This window comes from Pristiophorus japonicus, chromosome 20, assembly GCF_044704955.1.
Source record: "Pristiophorus japonicus isolate sPriJap1 chromosome 20, sPriJap1.hap1, whole genome shotgun sequence".
NCBI classification, from domain to species: Eukaryota; Metazoa; Chordata; class Chondrichthyes; family Pristiophoridae; genus Pristiophorus; species Pristiophorus japonicus.
In genome coordinates, this window is record NC_091996.1 from 97,336,113 (window position 1) to 97,359,546 (window position 23,434).

The 23,434-nt window shown below is 51.5% G+C and overlaps 1 protein-coding gene across 1 annotated transcript in view; it reads left to right on the top strand.

Moving 5' to 3' along the window:
• LOC139233029 (trafficking protein particle complex subunit 14-like) overlaps positions 1-21,669 on the top strand; it is a 68,019-nt gene extending 46,350 nt beyond the window's left edge. The window contains exons 3-8 of the mRNA XM_070863545.1: positions 4,431-4,526; positions 12,946-13,075; positions 14,565-14,651; positions 15,907-16,027; positions 18,557-18,704; positions 21,583-21,669. Of these exons, the coding sequence (XP_070719646.1) occupies positions 4,431-4,526; positions 12,946-13,075; positions 14,565-14,651; positions 15,907-16,027; positions 18,557-18,704; positions 21,583-21,669 (669 nt within the window). The remainder of the gene's footprint in view (positions 1-4,430; positions 4,527-12,945; positions 13,076-14,564; positions 14,652-15,906; positions 16,028-18,556; positions 18,705-21,582) is intronic.
• Positions 21,670-23,434: the final 1,765 nt, after the last annotated feature.

The following is a 23,434-nucleotide window of genomic DNA, read 5'->3' on the forward strand; positions in this document are numbered from 1 at the left end:
TGTCTCGGAGCGGGTGCAGGACATTCTGAAAAGGGAGGGTGAACAGCCAGTTGTCGTGGTGCACATTGGTACCAACGATATAGGTAAAAAAAGGGATGAGGTCCTACGAGACGAATTTAACGAGCTAGGAGCTAAATTAAAACGTAGGACCTCAAAAGTAGTAATCTCGGGATTGCTACCAGTGCCACGTGCTAGTCAGAGTAGGAATCGCAGGATAGCTCAGATAAATACGTTGCTTGAGCAGTGGTGCAGCAGGGAGGGATTCAAATTCCTGGGGCATTGGAACCGGTTCTGGGGGAGGTGAGACCAGTACAAACCGGACGGTCTGCACCTGGGCAGGTCCGGAACCAATGTCCTAGGGGGAAAGTTTGCTGGTGCTGTTGGGGAGGATTTAAACTAATATGGCAGGGGGATGGGAACCAATGCAGGGAGACAGAGGGAAACAAAATGGAGACAGAAGCAAAAGAGAAAAAGGAGATGAGTAAAAGTGGAGGGCAGAGAAACCCAAGGCAAAAAACAAAAAGGGCCACTGTACAACAAAATTCTAAAGGGTCAAAGTGTAATAAAAAGGCAAGTATAAAAGCTCGGTGCCTCAATGCGAGGAGTATTCGGAACCCAGGAGAGGGCTCTGAGCTAGTTAGAGTGGGTGAGAGCACAGATGAACAGGACCCCAAGAAAGAATGCAAAAGGCAGGAGACAACAGAGCAGAATAGCACTGGGGTAAGTGTAAACCACAAGGTGATAGGAAGGGACAATATGTATGAATATAAAGGGGCTGCAGGAGGGGTCAAATCTAAAAATCATGGTTTAAAAACTAGTGTTAAAACACTCTACCTAAACGTACGCAGCATTCGAAATAAAGTAAATGAGTTGACGGCACAAATCATTACAAATGGGTATGATTTGGTGGCCATTACAGAAACGTGGTTGCAGGGTGGCCAAGACTGGGAATTAAACATACAGGGGTATCTGACAATTCGGAAGGATAGACAAGAAGGGAAAGGAGGTGGGGTAGCTCTGTTAATAAAGAATGAAATCAGGGCAGTTGTGAGAGATGATATTGGCTCTAATGAACAAATGTTGAATCATTGTGGGTGGAGATTAGAGATAGTAAGGGGAAAAAGTCACTGTTGGGCGTAGTTTATAGGCCCCCAAATAATAACTTCACGGTGGGGCGGACAATAATCAAGGGAATAATGGAGGCATGTGAAAAAGGAACGGCAGTAATCATGGGGGATTTTAACCTACATATCGATTGGTCAAATCAAATTGCACGGGGTAGCCTTGAGGAGGAATTCATAGAATGCATACGGGATTGTTTCTTAGAACAGTATGTTACAGAACCTACAAGGGAGCAAGCTATCTTAGATCTGGTCCTGTGTAATGAGACAGGGATAATAAACAATCTCCCAGTAAAAGATCCTCTCGGAATGAGTGATCACAGTATGGTTGAATTTGTAATACAGATTGAGGGTGAGGAAGTAGTGTCTCAAACGAGCGTACTATACTTAAACAAAGGGGACTACAGTGGGATGAGGGCAGAGTTGGCTAAAGTAGACTGGAAACACAGACTAAACGGTGGCACAATTGAGGAACCGTGGAGGACTTTTAAGGAGCTTTTTCATAGTGCTCAACAAAAATATATTCCAGTGAAAAAGAAGGGCGGTAAGAGAAGGGATAACCTGCCGTGGATAACCAAGGAAATAAAGGAGAGTATCAAATTAAAAACCAATGTGCATAAGGTGGCCAAGGTTAGTGGGGAACTAGAAGATTGGGAACATTTTAAACGGCAGCAAAGAATGACTAAGAAAGCAATAAAGAAAGGAAAGATAGATTACGAAAATGAACTTGCGCAAAACATAAAAACAGATAGTAAAAGCTTTTACCGATCTATGAAACAGACAAGAGTGACTAAAGTAAATGTTGGTCCCTCAGAAGATGAGAAGGGGGATTTAATAATGGGAAATGTGGAAATGGCTGAGACCTTAAACAACTATTTTGCTTCGGTCTTCACAGTGGAAGACACAAAAACCATGCCAAAAGTTGCTGGTCATGGGAATGTGGGAAGGGAGGACCTTGAGACAATCACTATCACTAGGGGGGTAGTGCTGGACAGGCTAATGGGACTGAAGGTAGACAAGTCCCCTGGTCCTGATGAAATGCATCCCAGGGTATTAAAAGAGATGGCGGAAGTTATAGCAGATGCATTCGTTATAATCTACCAAAATTCTCTGGACTCTGGGGAGGTACCATCGGATTGGAGAGCAGATAATGTAACGCCTCTGTTTAAAAAAAGGGGGCAGGCAAAAGGCAGGTAACTATAGGCCAGTTAGTTTAACATCTGGAGTGGGGAAAATGCTTGAAACTATCATTAAGGAAGAAATAGCGGGACATCTAGATAGGAATAGTGCAATCAAGCAGACACAACATGGATTCATGAAGGGGAAATCATGTTTAACTAATTTACTGGAATTCTTTGAGGATATAACAAGCATGGTGGATAGAGGTGTACCGATGGATGTGGTGTATTTAGATTTCCAAGAGGCATTCGATAAGGTGCCACACAAAAGGTTACTGCAGAAGACAGAGGTACACGGAGTCAGAGGAAATGTATTAACATGGATCGAGAATTGGCTGGCGAACAGAAAGCAGAGAGTCGGGATAAATGGGTCCTTTTCGGGTTAGAAATCGGTGGTTAGTGGTGTGCCACAGGGATCGGTGCTGGGACCACAACTGTTTACAATATACATAGATGACCTGGAAGAGGGGACAGAGTGTAGTGCATCAAAATTTGCAGATGACACAAAGATTAGTGGGAAAGCGGGTTGTGTAGAGGACACAGAGAGGCTGCAAAGAGATTTAGATAGGTTAAGCGAATGGGCTAAGGTTTGGCAGATGGAATACAATGTCGGAAAGTGTGAGGTCATCCACTTGGGGGAAAAAAAAAACCAGTAAAAGGGAATATTATTTGAATGGGGAGAAATTACAACATGCTGCGGTGCAGAGGGACCTGGGGGTCCTTGTGCATGAATCCCAAAAAGTTAGTTTGCAGGTGCAGCAGGTAATCAGGAAGGCGAATGGAATATTGGCCTTCATTGCGAGAGGGATGGAGTACAAAAGCAGGGAGGTCCTGCTGCAACTGTATAGGGTATTGGTGAGGCCGCACCTGGAGTACTGCGTGCAGTTTTGGTCACCTTACTTAAGGAAGGATATACTAGCTTTGGAGGGGGTACAGAGACGATTCACGAGGCTGATTCCGGAGATAAGGGGGTTACCTTATGATGATAGATTGAGTAGACTGGGCCTTTACTCGTTGGAGTTCAGAAGGATGAGGGGTGATCTTATAGAAACATTTAAAATAATGAAAGGGATAGACAAGATAGAGGCAGAGAGGTTGTTTCCACTGGTCGGGGAGACTAGAACTAGGGGGCACAGCCTCAAAATACAGGGGAGCCAATTTAAAACCGAGTTGAGAAGGAATTTCTTCTCCCAGAGGGTTGTAAATCTGTGGAATTCTCTGCCCAAGGAAGCAGTTGAGGCTGGCTCATTGAATGTATTCAAGTCACAGATAGATAGATTTTTAAGCAATAAGGGAATTGTTATGGGGAGCGGGCAGGTAAGTGGAGCTGAGTCCATGGCCAGATCAGCCATAATCTTTCTGAATGGCAGAGCAGGCTCGAGGCGCTAGATGGCCTACTCATGTTCCTAATTCTTATGTTCTTATGTAATGCTGAGGGAGCACCGCACAGTCGGAGGGGCAGTACTGAGGGAGCGCCGCACAGTCGGAGGGGCAGTACTGAGGGAGCCCTGCACTGTGGGAGCGGCGCACTGTCGGAGGGGCGGCGCCGAGGGAGCGCCGCACTGTCGGAGGTGCAGTACTGAGGGAGCGCTGCGCTGTCGGAGAAGCAGTGCTGAGGGAGTGCTGCACTGTGGGAGGGGCAGTACTGAGGGAGCGCCACACTGTCGGAGGGCCAACACTTGAGGGAGCGCCGCGCTATCGGAGGGGCGGGCCTATCCACTCTATCCAGGCCCCTCATTATTTTATACACCTCAATAAGGTCTCCCCTCAGCCTCCTCTATTCCAATGAAAACAACCCCAGTCTATCCAATCTTTCCTCATAGCTAAAATTCCCCAGTCCTGGCATCATCCTGGTAATTCTCCTCTGTACCCTCTCCAGTGCAATCACATCTTTCCTGTAATGCGGTGACCAGAGCTGCACGCAGTACTCTAGCTGTGGCGTGACTAGTGTTTTATACAGTTGAAGCATAAGGCGGGGAAGGAGCACACAAGTGCCTGTGTTTTAATGAGGCTTTACCCCGTGCCGAATGGATGTTGATGTATGTCGTGGGTGTGAGCTTAACCTGTGTGCTTTCCCAATGGTACCCACGCCCAGATCCCGTCTCACTGTTTCTCTTTGTCTTTTCTCCAGACGCCGGCGGAGGAGCCCATCATTTCCAACGATGAGGTTATTTTTCCGCTCACAGTGGCCCTGGACAAGCTGCCAGTTGGAACGATAAAAGCAAAGGTGAGAGTCAAACTATTGTGTGACACAGGTTGGGCACTGTTCGGAGCCAGGACCATCAGCTCTCCACGGTTGCGGGTTGGTCCCAGGGTGGCTCTGGCGGGATGTTTTGCCTCAGATGGAGGTGCTTTTGTTAATCTGCCCGAATTTCCACTCCTCCTGAAGGTGCGGGCTCTTGCTGGGGTACAATTCTGGTGGCACTGGTCATCCTCTGGTGTCCAACCAAGAGCCTCTGGGATTCAGCCTCTTCGTGTGTGTGAGAGTGGGTGTGTTTTCTTTGCAGGGTCAGCCTCGGCTGTGATGCCTCCCCATGGTTGAATAGCTTGCTGTCTGGGTCTCGCACAAAGAATGGCCACACTCGTTCCGTGGAGAAACCCAGACAGCCCAACAATATGGCATCGTAACAGCTGCCATGAGACTGGGACCCTTGCCCTTACATGGCCGAGTGGGAAAAATACTCTGGTCGCGCAAATACCTGTGGGGCAGTACATGCGCTCTGTACTAAATACACTCTGCACTACATGCGCGCTGTAATAAGTTTAGAACAATGGGACGATTTAGACATTAACCAAAAAGTTTAAAGCCAGACAACTAGTTTGAAGTCACCGCCTTCAACACTCACTCCCTCCACCACCTTCAACACTCACTCCCTCCAACACCGGCGCCCCCTGGCTGCAGTGTGCACCATCTACAAGATGCACTACAGCAACTCGCCAAGGCTTCTTCGGCAGCACCTCCCAAACCCACGACCTCTACCCCCTAGAAGGAAAAGGGCAGCAGGCCCATGGGAACACCACCACCTTCAAGTTCCCCTCCCAGTCACACACCATCCCGACTGGGAAATATATCGGCCGTTCCTTCATCGTCGCTGGGTCACAATCCTGGAACTCCCTCCCTAACAGCACTGTGGGAGCACCTTCACCACACGGACTGCAGCGGTTCAAGAAGGCGGCTCACCACCACCTTCTCAAGGAGCGATTAGGGATGGGCAATAAATGCCGGCCTGGCCAGTGAGTGAATACATTTAAAAAATGGAATCTACCTCTCAGTTTTCCCCTTCTCTTGATTTGTGGGGCTGGGGAAGATCCCGATTTGGCGTAAAAAGATCATTTTATTATCTCTGAGTTTTCACTCTCGAGTAAAGCATCATGTATTTGTAGGAAGCCCGTCAGGAGGCTCTGGGGAAGGTGCACGAAAAATATTTGCAAGGATGATTCCAGAACTGCAAGGTTATAAATATCAGGGAAGACTGATCAGACCGCGTCTCTTTTCTCTGCGGGCTAACCTGATCGAGGGCTTTAAGATTATGAAGGAGTTTTATAGGGTGGGCGGAGAGAATGTTTCCACTTGTGGGGGAGAGTATAACTAGGGGCCAAGAATATCAGATAGTCACCCAGAAATCCAATGGGGAATTCAGGAGAAGCTTCTTTACCCAGAGAGGGGTGAGAATGTGGAACTCGCTGCCACAGGGAGGGGTTGAGGCGAATAGTATCGATGTATTTAAGGGGAAGCTGGATAAACACATGAGGGGGAAAGGAATAGAAGGAGATGGTGATGGGGTGAGATGGAGAGGGGTGGGAGGGGCTGGTGTGGAGCATAAACCCCGGCACGGAGCGGGGGGGGGGGCACAATGGCCTCTTTCTGTGTAAGAAAGCTGCTGATTACTGGATGGAACTGGTCTACAGAAAGCTTTTATGTTCCCCAAGCCGCCGGAAAGATTATTTACCATTTTTAATTGTTCCGTGGGTCGGCAGTTACTTTGCAATAATGTGGCAGGACTCAACCTGCGGCTGCCTGAGATATTAACACGCGCTCTCTCTCTCTCTCGCCCTGCTCTCTATCTCTCTCTCGCCCTGCTCTCTCTCTCTCTCTCTCTCTCTCGCCCTGCTCTCTATCTCTCTCTCGCCCTGCTCTCTATCTCTCTCTCTCTCTCTCGCCCTGCTCTCTCTCTCTCTCGCCCTGCTCTCTCTCTCTCTCGCCCTGCTCTCTCTCTCTCTCTCTCTCTCTCGCCCTGCTCTCTCTCTCTCTCTCTCTCTCTCGCCCTGCTCTCTCTCTCTCTCGCCCTGCTCTCTCTCTCTCTCGCCCTGCTCTCTCTCTCTCTCTCTCTCTCTCGCCCTGCTCTCTATCTCTCTCTCGCCCTGCTCTCTCTCTCTCTCTCTCTCTCTCGCCCTGCTCTCTCTCTCTCTCTCTCTCGCCCTGCTCTCTCTCTCTCTCGCCCTGCTCTCTCTCTCTCTCGCCCTGCTCTCTCTCTTGCGTTCTCTCTCTCTCTTGCGCTCACTCCCTCTTTCGCGCTCGCTCGCTCCCTCTATCGCGCTCTTTCTCTCTCTCTCTCTCGCGCTCTTTCTCTCTCTCTCTCTCGCGCTCTTTCTCTCTCTCTCTCTCGCGCTCTTTTTTCTCTCGCGCTCTTTCTCTCTCTCTCTCTCTCTCTCGCGCTCTTTCTCTCTCTCTCTCTCTCTCTCGCGCTCTTTCTCTCTCTCTCTCTCTCGCGCGCTCTTTCTCTCTCTCTCTCGCGCGCTCTTTCTCTCTCTCTCTCTCTCTCTCTCGCGCTCTTTCTCTCTCTCTCTCGCGCGCTCTCTCTCTCTCACTCTCGCTCTCGTTCTTGCGCGCTCTCGCTCTCTCACACCACACACAAGTAATTCAGAGACCAGAAACTTAACTAGATGCGAGCAATTAATGCTGAGCGGTGAAAAGCATCGCCATCACTTGGACCATTTTCCGAGCCTCATTACGTAGCCACAAAAGATTGCATGTGTGCAGTGATGGAGTGTGCTCAGTTCCGTTTGGGGAGAGCTGCCCTTCGAAGCAAGCTCATTCTAGTCCTCCCTCTTTGATCTTATTTCGATTGATTCCCTTCTGATTTTAATACACCGTCCCCTCCTAATCCTGGGAACGGATTGGAGTCGCTGATCCTTTTCACAGGGGCACCAGTGCTCCAGGGGTCCCGAGTTTTCCCCAGCATGCTGGCTGTAGGTGCAGTCCCCCATCGCGTATTGCGGGCGCGTTGGTGTGAACGTGATTTTCCCGCTATACATGATGGAGGGTATAACGGGGTAGCGCTGTTACCGTGTTCCTTTATATAACCAGACTGTTGTAGATTGCTGTTGAATACTGGTACGGTAGTGTAGTGGTTATGTTACTCGACTAGTAATCCAGAGACCTGGCAAAATAAGTTCAAATCTCACCACCGGAACTGGGGCATTTAAATTCAATTAAATAAAGCAATGATAGTGACAGTGAAACTACCGGATTATTGTAAAAACCCTTCTGGTTCACTAGTGAACTTTAGAGGACGGAAAACTGCCATCTTTACCTGGCCTATAGGTGACTCCAGACCCACAGCAATGTGGTTGAACATTAACTGACCCTCTGGAATGGCCCAGCGAGACACTCAGCTGTAACAAATCACTCTGACAAAGTCAGCACTGTGGAAACACCTTCACCACATGGACTGCAGCGGTTCAAGAAGGAGGCTCATCACCACCTTCTCGATGGGCAATAAATGCCGACCTTGGCCAGCGACAGCCACATCCCAGGAATTAATAAAAAAAAATTTTAAATACACTAAACAAAACTGCTAAATGGCAGGCAGTGCTTAGAAACAACTTAGCCCCTCATATCACTCAGAGGGGCTTAAGAATGGCTTAAGTACATGAAGATACTTGAACCTTAAAGTGTTATTTACCTATCAATTAAAACGAAATACCGCTAGATGCTAGAAATTAGAAAAAAAAAACAGAAAATGCTGGGAACATTCCGGCAGCATCTGTGGAGAGAGAAACTCGTCGGAACAATTGACTTGGGTTTAAACGTTCCTGCATTCATCGCAACCTAACAAGGTTCGAACTGGTAAGCACAGCTATAATAAACGGACAGAATCATTGAAATTCACGGCACAGAAGGAGGCCATTCGGCCCATCGTGTCCGTGCCGGCCAACAAAGAGCCACCCAGCCTAATCCCACTTTCCAGCTCTCGGTCTGTAGCCCTGTAGGTTACAGCACTTGAAGTGCACATCCAGGTACTTTTTAAATGTGGTGAGGGTTTCTGCCTCTACCACCCTTTCAGGCAGTGAGTTCCAGACCCCCACCACCCTCTGGGTGACACATGTCCTCCTCAAATCCCCTCTAAACCTCCCCCCAATTACTTTAAATCTGTACCCACTGGTTGTTGACTGCTCTGCTAAGGGAAATAGCTCCTTCCTATCCACTCTATCTAGGACGCTCCTACCTCAATTAAATACCCCCTCAGCCTCCTCTGTTCTAAAGAAAACAACCCCAGCCTGTCCAATCTTTCCTCATCGCTAAAATTCTCCAGTCCAGGCTCACGAGACAATTGCTTCATCCACCTGGGTGGCAACATCCTGGTAAAGGTGTGTGGGGGGCCTGACCCATCCACCTCCATGGCACGAACCTAGTATTGCAGTACTTCCAAGAACGGTGCAGTGGCTCTCGGCCTTTTGGCTAAGAGCATTGGCGCAGAGTGATCCTTGATGTGTGCAAGATGACCTCTGGCGTTTGTGATTTGACAAAGAATTGGAAAGATTGGCAACGAAAAAGAAAAAAAATCTGCGAACCCTCTCTAGTACAATCACATGTTAGTGCGTTAATTGGGAACGGTATCTACATTTAACGACATGGGATAGGGAGCTGGAATTAGTCACAGAAGGACGAGAGCAGCAATTGGTTTGTGCAGACATGGGGGGATTACAGAGTGGGATGAGTGAAGCCAGAGTCTGTTAATGATTGGAGTCCTAACCCTATTTCCCCATAAAAGCTGTCGAGGCTGGGGGGGCAATTCACATATTTGTTGGGTAAGGATATCAAGGGATATGGAACCGGGGCAGGTAGATAGAGTTAAGGTACGGACCAGCCATGATCTAATTGAATGGCGGAACATGCTCGAGGGGCTGAATGGCATCCTCCTGTTCTTGGGCGAGTACTGGTGAATATAGGGGGGGGGGGGGGGGGGAAGAGAGTTGCCAATTGACAAGGGGAGCAAGGAGTGTCTACGTCAAAGGACCTAAGATACCGAAAATAAAATCCACTTTTGAAAAGCAAAACAGAAACCATTTTATTGAAGAGTTTGGAAACGATGAAATATCTCCCATATAACTTGCATATTTGCTCATGGGTTTTTGGAAAATTGCAAACATGGACACACTGAGTCACGCATTGGAAAACTGTTGTGATTCAATTACATTCTGGTTAACCGGCCAACCGCGGAGGAACACGAGCTGAAATAATTTGCGCGCTCCTCCGAAGGTTAAATAAAAAGCACGTGTCTGCAAGTTTCAAATTAGTTACATTTATTTCCTAATTTCCCCGAATGGCCATCCTTCTTATTTAAAACAGCCATTGTTAAGCCACCAAATATGGGCAATCTCCCCCCCCATCCCCAAACCTGAAACCAAATTCACAGTACCATAGGAATTTATGGCACAGGAGGAGGCCATTCGACCCATCGTGTCCGCACAGGCCGACAAAGAGCTACCCAGCCTAATCCCACTTTCCAGCTCTCAGTCCGTAGCCCTGTAGGTTACAGCACTTCAGGTGCACATCCAGGTACTTTTTAAATGTGGTGAGGGTTTCTGCCTCTACCACCCTTTCAGGCCGTGAGTTCCAGACCCCCACCACCCTCTGGGTGAAGACATTTCCCCTCAAATCCCCCTCTAAACCTCCCCCCAATTACTTTAAATCTGTGCCCCCTGGTTGTTGACCCCTCTGCCAAGGGAAACAGGTCCGTCCTATCCACTCTATCCAGGCCCCTCAATTTTATACACCTCAATTATGTCTCCCCTCGGCCTCTTCTGTTCCAAAGAAAGCAACCCCAGCCTGTCCAATCTTTCCTCACAGCTAAACATTTTTGTCCAGACAACAGCCTGGTAAATCTCCTCTGTACCCTCTCCAGTGCAATCACATTTTTCCTGTAATGTGGTGACCAGAACTGCACGCAGTAGTGTTGAGTGAGGGTGAAACTTGTGCCTGTCGGATACTGTAACCTCATCTTGAGTTTCCAACTCTTCCAGACTAGTTCTGGAGTCTGCAGGTTAATTTAGGATGAATCTCCCGGGTGCTGTTGGGAGCTACTCGGGCGAAAAATCATAAGGGCATTTAAAAAAAAAATTGTCTTTTTAAAAAAAAACCTTTTGTTTGTTTATTGGCTATAGAAATATTGTTGGTGGGACTGGGCCAGTCGGGAGGCTCTGTGATGAAAAGCTTCAGGAGGTTGTTGACCACAAACCTCATCCTAATGTGATGTGGAGGGTCTCGGTCTGAAAATAGACACAGGAAACACATCGTGCATTCCGTCCACAGGGGCCGGTCGGAAAACCAAATAACCTCTGCCACCAAGTTCAACAAGTCTATTTGAGGAACGGACGGGAACTGAGGGAAGGGTTCCTGAATCAGTCCGTTGTCTCCCGTCCCTGGCATGTTCATTTTCAGGTCCGCTGGTAAACCAGAAAGGGATTGAACATGGATTTTTAAAAATCTTCTTTCAAATATCTGACTCCGTGTGGATGTGTTTAACTTTTCAAGCCGTAGTGAGCTTGCATTTCTATAGCGCCTCTCCCGGCCTCAACATATCCCAAAGCGCTTCACATCCAATGAAGTATTTTGAAGTGTTGTAATGTGGGAAACGCGGCAATTAATTTGCGCACAGCAAGCTCCCACAAACAGCAATGTGATTATGACCCAGATAATCTCTTTTTTTTTTAAACTGATGTTGGTTGATGAATAAATATTGGCCCCATGACACCGGGGAGAACTCCCACTGCAGGTCTTCAAAATAGGCAGCTTGAGAGACCAGGGCCTTGGTTTAAAGTCTCACCCGAAAGACAGCCCCTCCGACAGTGCGGCGCTCCCTCAGGGCTGCCCCTCCGACAGTGCGGCGCTCCCTCAGGGCTGCCCCTCCGACAGTGCGGCGCTCCCTCAGGGCTGCCCCTCCGACACTGCGGCGCTCCCTCAGGGCTGCCCCTCCGACACTGCGGCGCTCCCTCAGGGCTGCCCCTCCGACAGTGCGGCGCTCCCTCAGCACTGCACTGGGAGAGTTGGCCTGGATTATGTCTCTGGAGCGGGACTTGAACCCACAACCTTCTGATTCAGAGGCGAGAGTGTTACCCACTGAGCCACGGCCGACAGCATCAACAAACACACACATACCAATTGTGCACATTTAATAATGTCCAAACACGTTAGCGGAAAGAGTGGCATCTCGCTGGCATCACCCTGACCCTGGTGTTGGATTCCGGGATTTATAATGTGGACAGAAGTAAGTTGTGTGGCAGTCTGGGGAACAGGCCGATCACCGCTCTGATCTGGGTTGAAATCTAGGCCAGACTGACTGGATGGAAGTCTCCAATAGCGGGCTGGATCGGTTCCATGCAAAATAAATGTAGGAAATCTCAAATCTGGTCAGTCGGGGGTGTGGACTGATCAGAGGGAGAGGAGGAGCCCAAAACAGTCCTGAGTGGCGGCTGATTTTTATCTCACTGTGAGAGGCTGTGGGATAGTGGGCACCGACACCTCGGGCAGGCTCGAGGGACGGAGGAAAGGTCGCAGCCTCGATAATCTGGTAGATGATTGGAATATAATTCGACGTTTACCAGAATCGCTCGGGAAATCGCCCATCAATTCTTCTATTGACATGCTGTCTAGTTTGGGGTCTGTGGTGAAATGGCAGGCCGCTTCCTTGGACTGGGCTATCATGGCTCCATGCCGGTCAGCCCCTGCAGTGAGCACTGCAAACATGTGGTTTGTTCCATGGCTGCTTGAAGTCGAACGAGGCAGTGTCCGATTGAGTCATCAAACCACTGCCACAGTTGCATGTCTGTCTAGCACAGAGCCAGTTATTGATACTCGACTACGGAGTGTTGGCAAGTTGTTCTTGCTGTACTGTCCATGCCTAGTGGGTACAGTGTGTTTTATCTCCCTCCCAACTTACTGCTGTCCCGCTCCGCCCCTCGCTACCCCCCTCACTCCGCCCCTCGCTTCCCCCCCTCCGCCCCTCGCTTCCCCCCCTCCGCCCCTCGCTTCCCCCCCTCCGCCCCTCGCTTCCCCCCTCCGCCCCTCGCTTCCCCCCCTCCGCCCCTCGCTTCCCCCCCTCCGCCCCTCGCTTCCCCCCCTCCGCCCCTCGCTTCCCCCCTCCGCCCCTCGCTTCCCCCCCTCCGCCCCTCGCTTCCCCCCTCCGCCCCTCGCACCCCCCTCCGCCCCTCGCACCCCCCTCCGCCCCTCGCTTCCCCCCTCCGCCCCTCGCTTTCCCCCCCTCCGCCCCTCGCTTCCCCCCTCCGCCCCTCGCTTTCCCCCCCTCCGCCCCTCGCTTCCCCCCCGCCATCTCTGTGTCTGTCTCCTCTCACTCTCGCTCCCTTTTCAACTCATCCAAAAGGCTGCAGCCCACATGCTCAATTGACCGTGTACTCGATTGCAGATCATCGTGACCGTGTGGAAGAGGGACCAGGAGAAAGCAGAGGTGCGGGAGCATGGCTACCTGACCATTCTACAGAACCGCAATCCCTCCCACATCTTCAGAGAGGATCAAAGCACTTTTAAAGCTCAAGGTAAGATGATGGCGGACAGCCCAGCAATGGAGGGCCGGAGTATTGTGGCCAATTCTGGGTCAGGAAAGATGTTCCGAGAAAGGGTTACCAGGAGGTTACCGGGTCACCTGGGTTGAGCGACCTCCGTTATGAAAGGTTGGAAAAGCTCAGGCTGTTCTCCTTGGAACAGAGAAGGCTGAGAGGTGATCTAATAGAGGTTTTCAAGATGATGAGAGGGTTTTGATCGAGTAGCTAGAGATAAAATATTCCCACTGGTGCACGGGTCAATAACCAGAGGTCAGAGATTTAAAATCATTGACAAATGATCTAGAGGGGAGCCGAGGAATAAATGTTGTCAGAGTTGTGGGGATCTGGAACGCTCGACCTGAAATGGTGTCGGGAGCTAATTCCATCAATTGGACGGGTACTTGGGGATGGGGAACTTACAGGGTTACGGACACAAAGCGGGGGTATGGGGCTAAGCACGACTGCTCTGTCACAGGGCCGGCACAGGGCCGAATGGCCTCCTCCTGTGCTGTAAGTTTCTGGGATTCTCTGATTCTAAATCGCAAGACTAGTTCCGACAGCGCTGCCAGAAACGTGTTTGTTCTCTCGGTGACGTGTATAACTGCAACGTGGTCTCCGGAATGCAAAGCAAAGACATTTATCTGCGATTATAAAGCCAAGTGTGTGGCGGGGGGGGAGGAAAGAAGTGAAATTAGACATGGGACAGAGATGCAAACAGGTGGAATCACCGACCGACAGTTATGAACCACACCTGTACAGTTTTGGTCTCCTAATCTGAGGAAGGACATTCTTGCTTATTGAGAGTGTGCAGCGAAGGTTCACCAGACTGATTCTCGGGATGGCAGGACTGACATATGAAGAAAGACTGGATCGACTAGGCTTATATTCACTGGAATTTAGAAGAATGAAAGGGGATCTCATAGAAACATATAAAATTCTGACAGCACTGGACAGATTAGATGCAGGAAGAATGTTCCTGATGTTGGGGAAGTCCAGAACCAGGGGACACCGTCTAAGGATAAGGGGTAAGCCACATAGGACCGAGATGAGGAGAAACTTCTTCACCCAGAGAGTTGTGAACCTGTGCCACAGAAAGTTGTTGAGGCCAGTTCGTCAGATATATTGAAAAGGGAGTTAGATATGGCCCTTACGGCTAAAGGGATCAAGGGGTATGGAGAGAAAGCAGGAAAGGGGTACTGAGGGAGTGATCAGCCATGATCATATTGAATGGTGGTGCAGGCTCGAAGGGCCGAATGGCCTACTCCTGCACCTATTTTCTATGTTTCTGATACTCCGTTCTGTCGGAGTGGAGTACCGGGCGGAGCGAACCAGGCGACCGTTTGGAAACTGCTTGCACTTCCTCCCCCGTCCAATCCAATTTCACTCCCCTACGACTATCCTGCTTGATAATTGTGCACCGAGATTGATTCTAAATCTTGTTTTAATGCATCTTGTACCCCTCCTTCTCTCTCCCCACCCACAGTGAGTACATTGCTAACCGTGCTGCCGCCTCCCACAGTAAAATGTCGACAACTCAACGTGTCCGGGAAACAGCTCACCGTGATTAAAGGTAATGATGCCAATCCGTTGCACTCTGCAGCATAGACATCCCTTTTAAGCCTGCCGATCCTGTATTAAAGACCTTGCGATTTAAAGGTGTCTCACAATCAAAGCACAGACATTATCTTGCACGCTGCTAGAACTGAAGATATTTGAAGTGCACGATACTTCAACCTTCCTCTCCCTTCCCAGATTCCCTCATCAAATGTTGTCCTCCTGTAAAGAGCTTTGGGAGGTTTAACTAGGTTGAAAAGCAATGTGTGAGGAGGACACACAAAATCTGCAAAAGGACGTAGACAGGCTAAGTGAGTGGGCAAAAATTTGGCAGATGGAGTATAATGTTGGAAAGTGTGAGGTCATGCACTTTGGCAGAAAAAAAATCAAAGAGCAAGTTATTATTTAAATGAAGAAAGATTGCAAAGTGCCGCAGTACAGCGGGACCTGGGGGTACTTGTACATGAAACACAAAAGGTTAGTATGCAGGTACAGCAAGTGATCAGGAAGGCCAATGGGATCTTGGCCTTTATTGCAAAGGAGATGGAGTATAAAAGCAGGGAAGTCTTGCTACAGTTATACAGAGTATTGGTGAGGCCACACCTGGAGTACTGCGTGCAGTTCTGATTTCCATATTTAAGAAAGGATATACTTGCTTTGGAGGCAGTTCAGAGAAGGTTCACTCGGTTGATTCCGGAGATGAGGGGGTTGACTTATGAGGAAAGGTTGAGTAGGTTGGACCTCTACTCATTGGAATTCAGAAGAATGAGAGATAATCTTATCGAAATGTATAAGATTATGAGGTGGATGCAGAGAGGATGTTTCTATTGATGGGGGAGACTAGAACTAGGGGGCATGATCTTAGAATAAGGGGCCACCCATTTAAAACTGAGATGAGGAGAAATTTCTTCTCTGAGGGTTGTAAATCTGTGGAATTCGCTGCCTCAGAGAGCTGTGGAAGCTGGGACATTGAATAAATTTAAAACAGAAATAAACATTTTCTTAGCCAATAAGGGGATAAGGGGTTATGGGGAGCGGGCGGGGAAGTGGAGCTGAGTCCATGATTAGATCAACCATGATCGTATTAAATGGCGGAGAAGGCTCGAGGGGCCGTATGGGCGACTCCTGCTCCATTAATGTTCTTGTGTAAGTGCTATATAAATGCAAGTTGGTGTTGACAATCTGAATGTAACATTTTATCGTGCTTTGGATGCTACAGAACCATGCTCTCGCCGTGTGATGAAATGGCTGCATTCTCCTCTCCCCAACAGTGCTAAACACCTCCTCGCAGGAGGAGATCTCGGTCCAGGACGTGCAGATCTTGCCAAACTTCAATGCCAGCTACCTGCCCATGATGCCCGATGGCTCCGTGCTGCTCGTGGATAATGTCTGGTGAGAGCTGTGCGTAATATCCTACTGGGATTTCTGAGGGACTGGGAAGGATGTGGAGAGGAGGCGTGTCGGTTCAGCGGTGCCTCCGGCAACCTTGCCAGTGATTTGCACTTCAAACTGGTCCCGTTGGGTTGGTTTGGGGTGGCAATCGATTTCCTGGTTGTTGTCCAGTGACCTGTGCTGGGTGCCTTCGGGGAGAATCGACCTGCCCTCCCTGTCCAGGCTCAATGTGAGAAGGACGGGTCCTTGAGTTATATTCAAAACTGTGCAGATTCAAGAGGAATAGAATTAAACCTCAAAAGACTCCCAACAGATTTGTCAAACATGATTTCCCTTTCATAAATCCGTGTTGTGACTCTACCCAATCCTATTATTTTCCAAGTGCCCTGTTACCACGTCCTTAATAATAGATTGTTGCATTTTCCCTACTGCTGATGTCAGGCTAACTGGTCTGTAGTTCCCCGTTTTCTCTCCCTCCTTTCTTAAATAGTGGGGTTACATTAGTTACCTTCCAATCTGCGGGAAACATACAAAATTCTTACAGGGATTGACGGGGTAGATGCAGGGAGGATGTTTCCCCCCGGGCTGGGGAGTCTAGAACCAGGGGTCACAGTCTCAGGATAAGGGGCCGGCCATTTAGGACTGAGATGAATTCTCTACCACAGAAAGTTGTTGAGGCCAGTTCATTCGATATATTCAAAAGGGAGTTAGATGTGGCCCTAACGGCTAAAGGGATCATGGGGTATGGAGAGAAAGCAGGAAAGGGATACTGAAGTTGCATGATCAGCCATGATCATATTGAATGGTGGTGCAGGCTCGAATGGCCTACTCCTGCACCTATTTTCTATGTTTCTATAAAGTACTTCACTCAGAGGGTGGTGAACCTTTGAAATTCTCTACCCCAGAGGCTCAGTCTTTGAGTACATTCAAGACAGAGATCGCTAAATTTTTGGACATTAAGGGATATGGGGAACGGGCAGGAAAGTGGAGTTGAGGTTGAAGATCAGCCATGATATTAAATGGCGGAGCAGGCTCAAGGGGCTGAGTGGCCTACTCCTGCTCCTAATTCTTATGTTTTTATTATCACACTTGGAGCACAGTGCACAGTTCTGGTCTCCATGTTACACAAAGGATATAGCAGCACTGGAGAAAATGCAAAAAAAGATGTACAAGGATGATCCCAGAACCGAGAGGTTGTACCTATCGGGAAAGACCCAACAGGCTTGGGGCTCTTGTCTTTAGAAAAGAGAAGGCTGAGGGGTGAGTATTCGAGTATTCCTAACTTGCACCAGGTCCCGTTCACCCCCACCCGGTGCTCACTGACCTACCTCGGCTCCCAGTCTCTCCATGGCCTCGCTCCCCCCACTCTCTTGCCCCCCTTCCCCCCTCCCCAGTCTCTGTAACCTCCTCCGGCCCTATGGTGGGTAGCAGAAGGTTGTGGGTTCAAGTCCCACTCCAGGGACTTGAACACAAAGAATCCAGGCTGACACTCCCGGGGCAGTACTGAGGGAGCGTCGCACTGTCGGAGGGTCAGTACTGAGCGAGCATCGCACTGTTGGAGGAGCAGTACTGAGAGAGTGTCGGAGGGGCAGTATTGAGGGTGCGCCGCACTGTCGGAGGGTCAATACTGAGCGAGCATCGCACTGTTGGAGGAGCAGTACTGAGAGAGTGCCGCACTGTCAGAGGGGCAGTACTGAGGGAGTGCCGCACTGTCGGAGGGGCAGTACTGAGGGAGCGCCGCACTGTCGGAGGAGCAGTACTGAGGGAGCGCCGCACTGTCGGAAGGGTAGTGCTGAGAGAGCGCACTGTCGGAGGGGCAGTATTGAGGGAGTGCCACACTGTCGGAGGTTCCGTCTTTCAGATGAGACATTAAACCGAGGCCCCCATCTGCCCCCTCAGGTGGATATAAAAGATCCCACGGCACTATTTTGAATAAGAGCAGGGGAGTTATCCCTGGTATCCTGGCCAATATTTTTATCTCTCAATCAAAATAACATAAAAAACAGATTATCTGGTTATTATGACATTGCTGTGTGTGGGAGCTTGCTGTGCGCAAATTGTGTTTCCCGCATTACAACAGTGACTGCACTCCAAAGCTACTTTATTGGCTGTAAAGCGCTTTAAGACGTCAGGTGGTCGTGAAAGGCGCTATAGAAATGCAAGTCTTTTTACAACTGTCAGATATCTGCGCTTCTCCAATTCTGCCCTCCTGAGCATCCCCCTGATTTCCATCACTCCACCATCGGTGGCCGTGCCTTCTGATTCCTGGGCCCCAAGCTCTGGAACTCCCTCCCTAAACCTCTCTGCCTCTCTCTCCTCCTTTAAGACCCTCCTTAAAACCTGCTTCAGTGACCCTGTCCTAATATCTCCTTATGCGGCTCGGTGTCAAATTTTGTCTGATAACGCTCCTGTGAAGCGCCTTGGGACGTTTACTGTGTTAACGGCGCTATATAAATGCAGGTTGTTGATGTTGGGTTCGGTGTGGTGACGGTTGGTTTGAACGTGTCTGCCGCTGGTTTTTCCCCGCAGCCACCAGTCGGGCGATGTGTCCATCGCCTCGTTCTACAGGATGGACGGCAAATCCAGCCACCTCCCCGTCAAGCTCAGCGCCCTGGAGGAGCAAGCCTTCCTCTTTCAGCTACAGGTCAACGAGCGGCCCCAGCAGGACACCAAGGAGGTAGGGCACGCGTGGGAGGGAGGGCACCGGAGGGAGGGAGGGAGGGCACGTGAGGGAGGGAGGGCACGCGTGGGAGGGAGGGCACCGGAGGGAGGGAGGGAGGGCACGCGAGGGAGGGAGGGCACCGGAGGGAGGGAGGGAGGGCACGTGAGGGAGGGAGGGCACGCGTGGGAGGGAGGGCACCGGAGGGAGGGAGGGAGGGCACGCGAGGGAGGGAGGGCACGCGAGGGAGGGAGGGAGATACGCGAGGGAGGGAGGGCACGCGTGGGAGGGAGGGCACGCGAGGGAGGGAGGGCGATACGCGAGGGAGGGCGATACGCGAGGGAGGGAGATACGCGAGGGAGGGAGATACGCGAGGGAGGGAGATACGCGAGGGAGGGAGATGCGCGAGGGAGGGAGGGCACCGGAGGGAGAGAGGGAGGGAGATACGTGAGGGAGGGAGGGCATGCGTGGGAGGGATGGAGGGAGGGAGTTGGGTTCGCAAGAGAGGTAGGGCACGCGAGGGAGGGAGGGCATGGGACGGCACACGAGGGAGGGGACGCTCGCGAGGGAGGAAGGGAGGGCACGCTCGGGAGGGGAGGGAGGGCATGCGAGGGGGGGGGGGGGGGAGGTAGGGCACGCAAGGGAGGGAGAGAGGGAAGTATGGCATGCGAGGGAGGGTGGGTTGACTTCATGTGGAGAAAGGAAAGGTTACTGTAACCGATTCTGTGCAGTAGGAACATTTCCAAGCGGATTGGGAAAGGGACAGAGTACGTACCTGTTTCGGGGACAGCACAGGTACATGGTCCGAATGGAGAAAGGGTTTGGGAATGGGACAGAGTGGATACATGTTTCATTTAAAGTGCAAACATTCTCCCTGTCCCGGAGTGGGTGGGCCAGATCATTTGACCGTTTCACACAAGGGAGCGTAGATGCAGAGATGGAGGATATACCGCAACAGGTGCACGTGCGTGGCTGGTTTTCTGTCTGTTTGCGAGACAGAGGGCCAACCGCTAAGGAATGCGCTCGGGGTTACGGATGAAGAAAGAAACGAGTGATCAGTTGGAACAAGGTGAGGCTATTCAGCTCCTCGAGCCCGTTCCGCCATTCTGATCGATGATGGCTGCTGTGCACCTCGACTCCATTTACCCGCCTTCGACCTGTATCCCTCGATACCCTTACCCAACAAACATCTATCCAACTCAGACTTGGAGAGACCTTAAACCCAGGCCCTGTCTGCCCTCACAGGCTGGTGTAAAAGGTCCCACAGCCACTATTTGGAAGAAGAGCATGGGAGTTCTCCCAGTGTCCTGGGCCAATATTTATCCCTCAATCAGCTGCTGCAACAGATTATTTGATCATTACTTCATTGCTGTTTGTGGGAGCTTGCTGTGCGCAATTTGGCTGCCCGCGTTTCCTACGTCACAACAGTGACTCATGCTCAAAATCATGAAGGGTTTCGATAGAGTAGATCGAGAGAAACTGTTCCCATTGGTGGAAGGGTCGGGAACCAGAGGGACACAGATTTAAGGCGATTGGCAGAAGAACCGAAGGCGACACGAGGGAAAACGTTTTTACACAGCGAGTGTTTGGAACGCATTGCCTCAGAAGGGCAATGGATATTGATTCAATTGTAGCCTTCAAAAGGGAATTGGATATGTGCTTGGAGAAAAACTTGAGGGATATGGAGAAAGAGCGGGGAGTGGGACTAACGGGATTGCGCTTTAAAAGATCCGGTGCACTCGATGGGCCGAATGGCCTCCTGTGCTGTACTGTTGTATGGTTCTACAAATTGACCCCCAGTATCTGCAGCCCTTTGGGGGAGGGAGTTCCAGATCTCCACTACCCTTCCAGTGTAAAAGCAGCTTCATGGAGACCCTTTGCCAACCAGCGGCCAGAGACCCCCAACAGCCTGCTTCTCTAGGATGAAGCTGAACCCAAGTCGTGGATCCGGGGAGCGGCATGGCACAGCAGGAGGCCACTCGGCCCATCGTGACCCTGCCGGGCCTTCTGAAAGGAGGCAGTTCAGAGAAGGTTCACTCGGTTCATTCCTGAGATGAAGGGGTTGTCTTATGAAGGAAGGTTGAGCAGGTTGGGCCTGTGCTCATTGGAGTTTAGAAGAATGAGAGGTGATCTTATTGAAACGTAAAAGATTCTGAGGGGGCTGGACAGGGTAGATGCAGAGAGGATATTTCCCTTCGTGGGGGAATCTAGAACTAGGGGGCATGGTTTCAGAATAAGGGGCCGCCTGTTGACAGTGAACCAAGGATCTCAAATTCAGCGTAACCTAAAGAAAGACAGACATCGCATTTATATAGCGTCTTTCAAGACCATTGGATGTCTAAAAAGAACTTTACAGCCAATTAAGTACTTATGGAGTGTAGTCACTGTTGTAATGTGGGAAACGCGGCAGCCAATTTGTGCACAGCAAGCTCCCACACACAGCGATGTGATAATGACCCGGATAATCTGTTTCAGTGATGTTGGTTGAGGGATAAATATTGGCCCCAGGACACCGGGGAGAACTCCCCTGCTCTTCTTCCAAATAGTGCCGTGGGATCTTTTACACCCACCCGAGAGAGCAGAGGGGGCCTGATAGAGTTTACAGCTCAGAAACAGGCCATTGGTGTTTATGCTCCACACGAGCCCCCTTATTCGTGCATGGTGACTGTGTGGTGTGGGGCAGGCTCGACAGGGCAGGTGTCCTTTCCTCCCGCTCCATTCTGCAGCTTAAACGATTGGGTAAGTATTAACCGAGTGGGTGTGGAACGATATATTCAGCTTGCTGTTCCGATTTAGGGGGTGCTAGACCCTCGGGCACTCTGTAATGTCGGGTCAAAATGTGGCGAGGTTCAACGATGACCTGTCCCTCTTTCAGTGTTTTAAAAAATGCAATTAGGGTCTGGAAGTGCCATTGACTGCGATAGTCCGCTGGTCCACCACTAACCTGCCTCCCGGCAACAAGATCTACACACATTACAGGTAGGTGTCCGAGCACAGCACCCCCCGCGTTACACAGCACCCCCTGCGTCCCGAGTTACACAGCACGTCCCGAGTTACACAGCACGTCCCGCGTTAAACAGCACCCCCCGCGTTACACAGCACCCCCGCGTCCCGCGTTACACAGCACCCCCCGCGTCCCGTGTTACACAGCACGTCCCGCGTTACACAGCACCCCCCCGCGTCCCGCGTTACACAGCACGTCCCGCGTTACACAGCACGTCCCGCATCCCGCGTTACACAGCACGTCCCACATTACACAGCAGTCCCGCGTTACACAGCACCCCCGCGTCCCGCTTTACACAGCACCCCTCGCGTCCCGCGTTACACAGCACGTCCCGCGTTACACAGCACCCCGCGTCCCGCGTTACACAGCACCCCCCGCGTCCCGCGTTACACAGCACCCCCGCGTCCAGCGTTACACAGCACGCTCCGCGTTACCCAGCACGCTCCGCGTTACACAATACCCCCGCGTTACACAATACCCCCGCGTTACACAATACCCCCGCGTGGTTACACAGCACCCCCGCATCCCGCGTTACACAGCACCCCCCTGCGTCCCGCGTTTCACAATACCCCCGCATTACACAAAGCGGTCCCGCGTTACACAGCATCCACCGCGTCCCGCGTTACACAGCACCCCCGCGTCCCGCGTTACACAGCACCCCCAACAGCAAGGCTACGTTTCAGGATTTATTGCTTTGTGAGGAGATCGGGTTTTTATACACAGGCTGATTCCCTACGCTCGGGGTGTGTGGGGAAACGGGGTGATGGTCACCCGTCGTCCTATTGGTCAGGGGGGCGGCTGGGCAGTTCTCCAGGCCTGGGGGACATCCCTTTCCACCCTCCCCTATCCATCTTCCCCTCGCCTCCCTCCCTTCCCCTCACCTCCTCTCCTCCCTTCCCCTCTCCTCTCCTCCCCCTCTCCCTCTCCTCCCCCCCTCCCCCTCTCCTCCCCCTCTCCTCCCACCTCCCCCTCTCCTCCCCTCTCCCCTCCCCTCCCCTCTCTCCTCCCCTCCCCCCTCTCTCCTCTCCTCCCCTCCCCCCTCTCTCCTCTCCTCCCCTCCCCCCTCTCTCCTCTCCTCCCCTCCCCCCTCTCTCCTCTCCTCCCCTCCCCCCTCTCTCCTCTCCTCCCCTCCCCCCTCTCTCCTCTCCTCCCCTCCCCCCTCTCTCCTCTCCTCCCCTCCCCCCTCTCTCCTCTCCTCCCCTCCCCCCTCTCTCCTCTCCTCCCCTCCCCCCTCTTCTCCCCTCCCCCCTCTCCTCTCCTCCCCTCTCTCCTCTCCTCGCCTCCCCCCTCTCTCCTCTCCTCGCCTCCCCCCTCTCTCCTCTCCTTGCCTCCCCCCTCTCTCCTCTCCTCGCCTCCCCCCTCTCTCCTCTCCTCGCCTCTCTCCTCTCCTCGCCTCCCCCCCTCTCCTCTCCTCGCCTCCCCCCTCTCTCCTCGCCTCCCCCCTCTCTCCTCTCCTCCCCTCCCACCTCTCTCCTCTCCTCGCCTCCCCCCTCTCCTCTCCTCCCCTCCCACCTCTCTCCTCTCCTCGCCTCCCCCCTCTCCTCTCCTCGCCTCCCCCTCTCTCCTCTCCTCCCCTCCCACCTCTCTCCTCTCCTCCCCTCCCCCCTCTCTCCTCTCCTCCCCTCCCCCCTCTCTCCTCCCCTCCCCCCTCCCTCCACCCCCTCCTCCCCTCCCCCTCCTCCCATTCCCCCTCTCTCCTCCCCTCTCCCCTCTCTCCTCTCCTCCCCTGCCCCCTCTCTCCTCC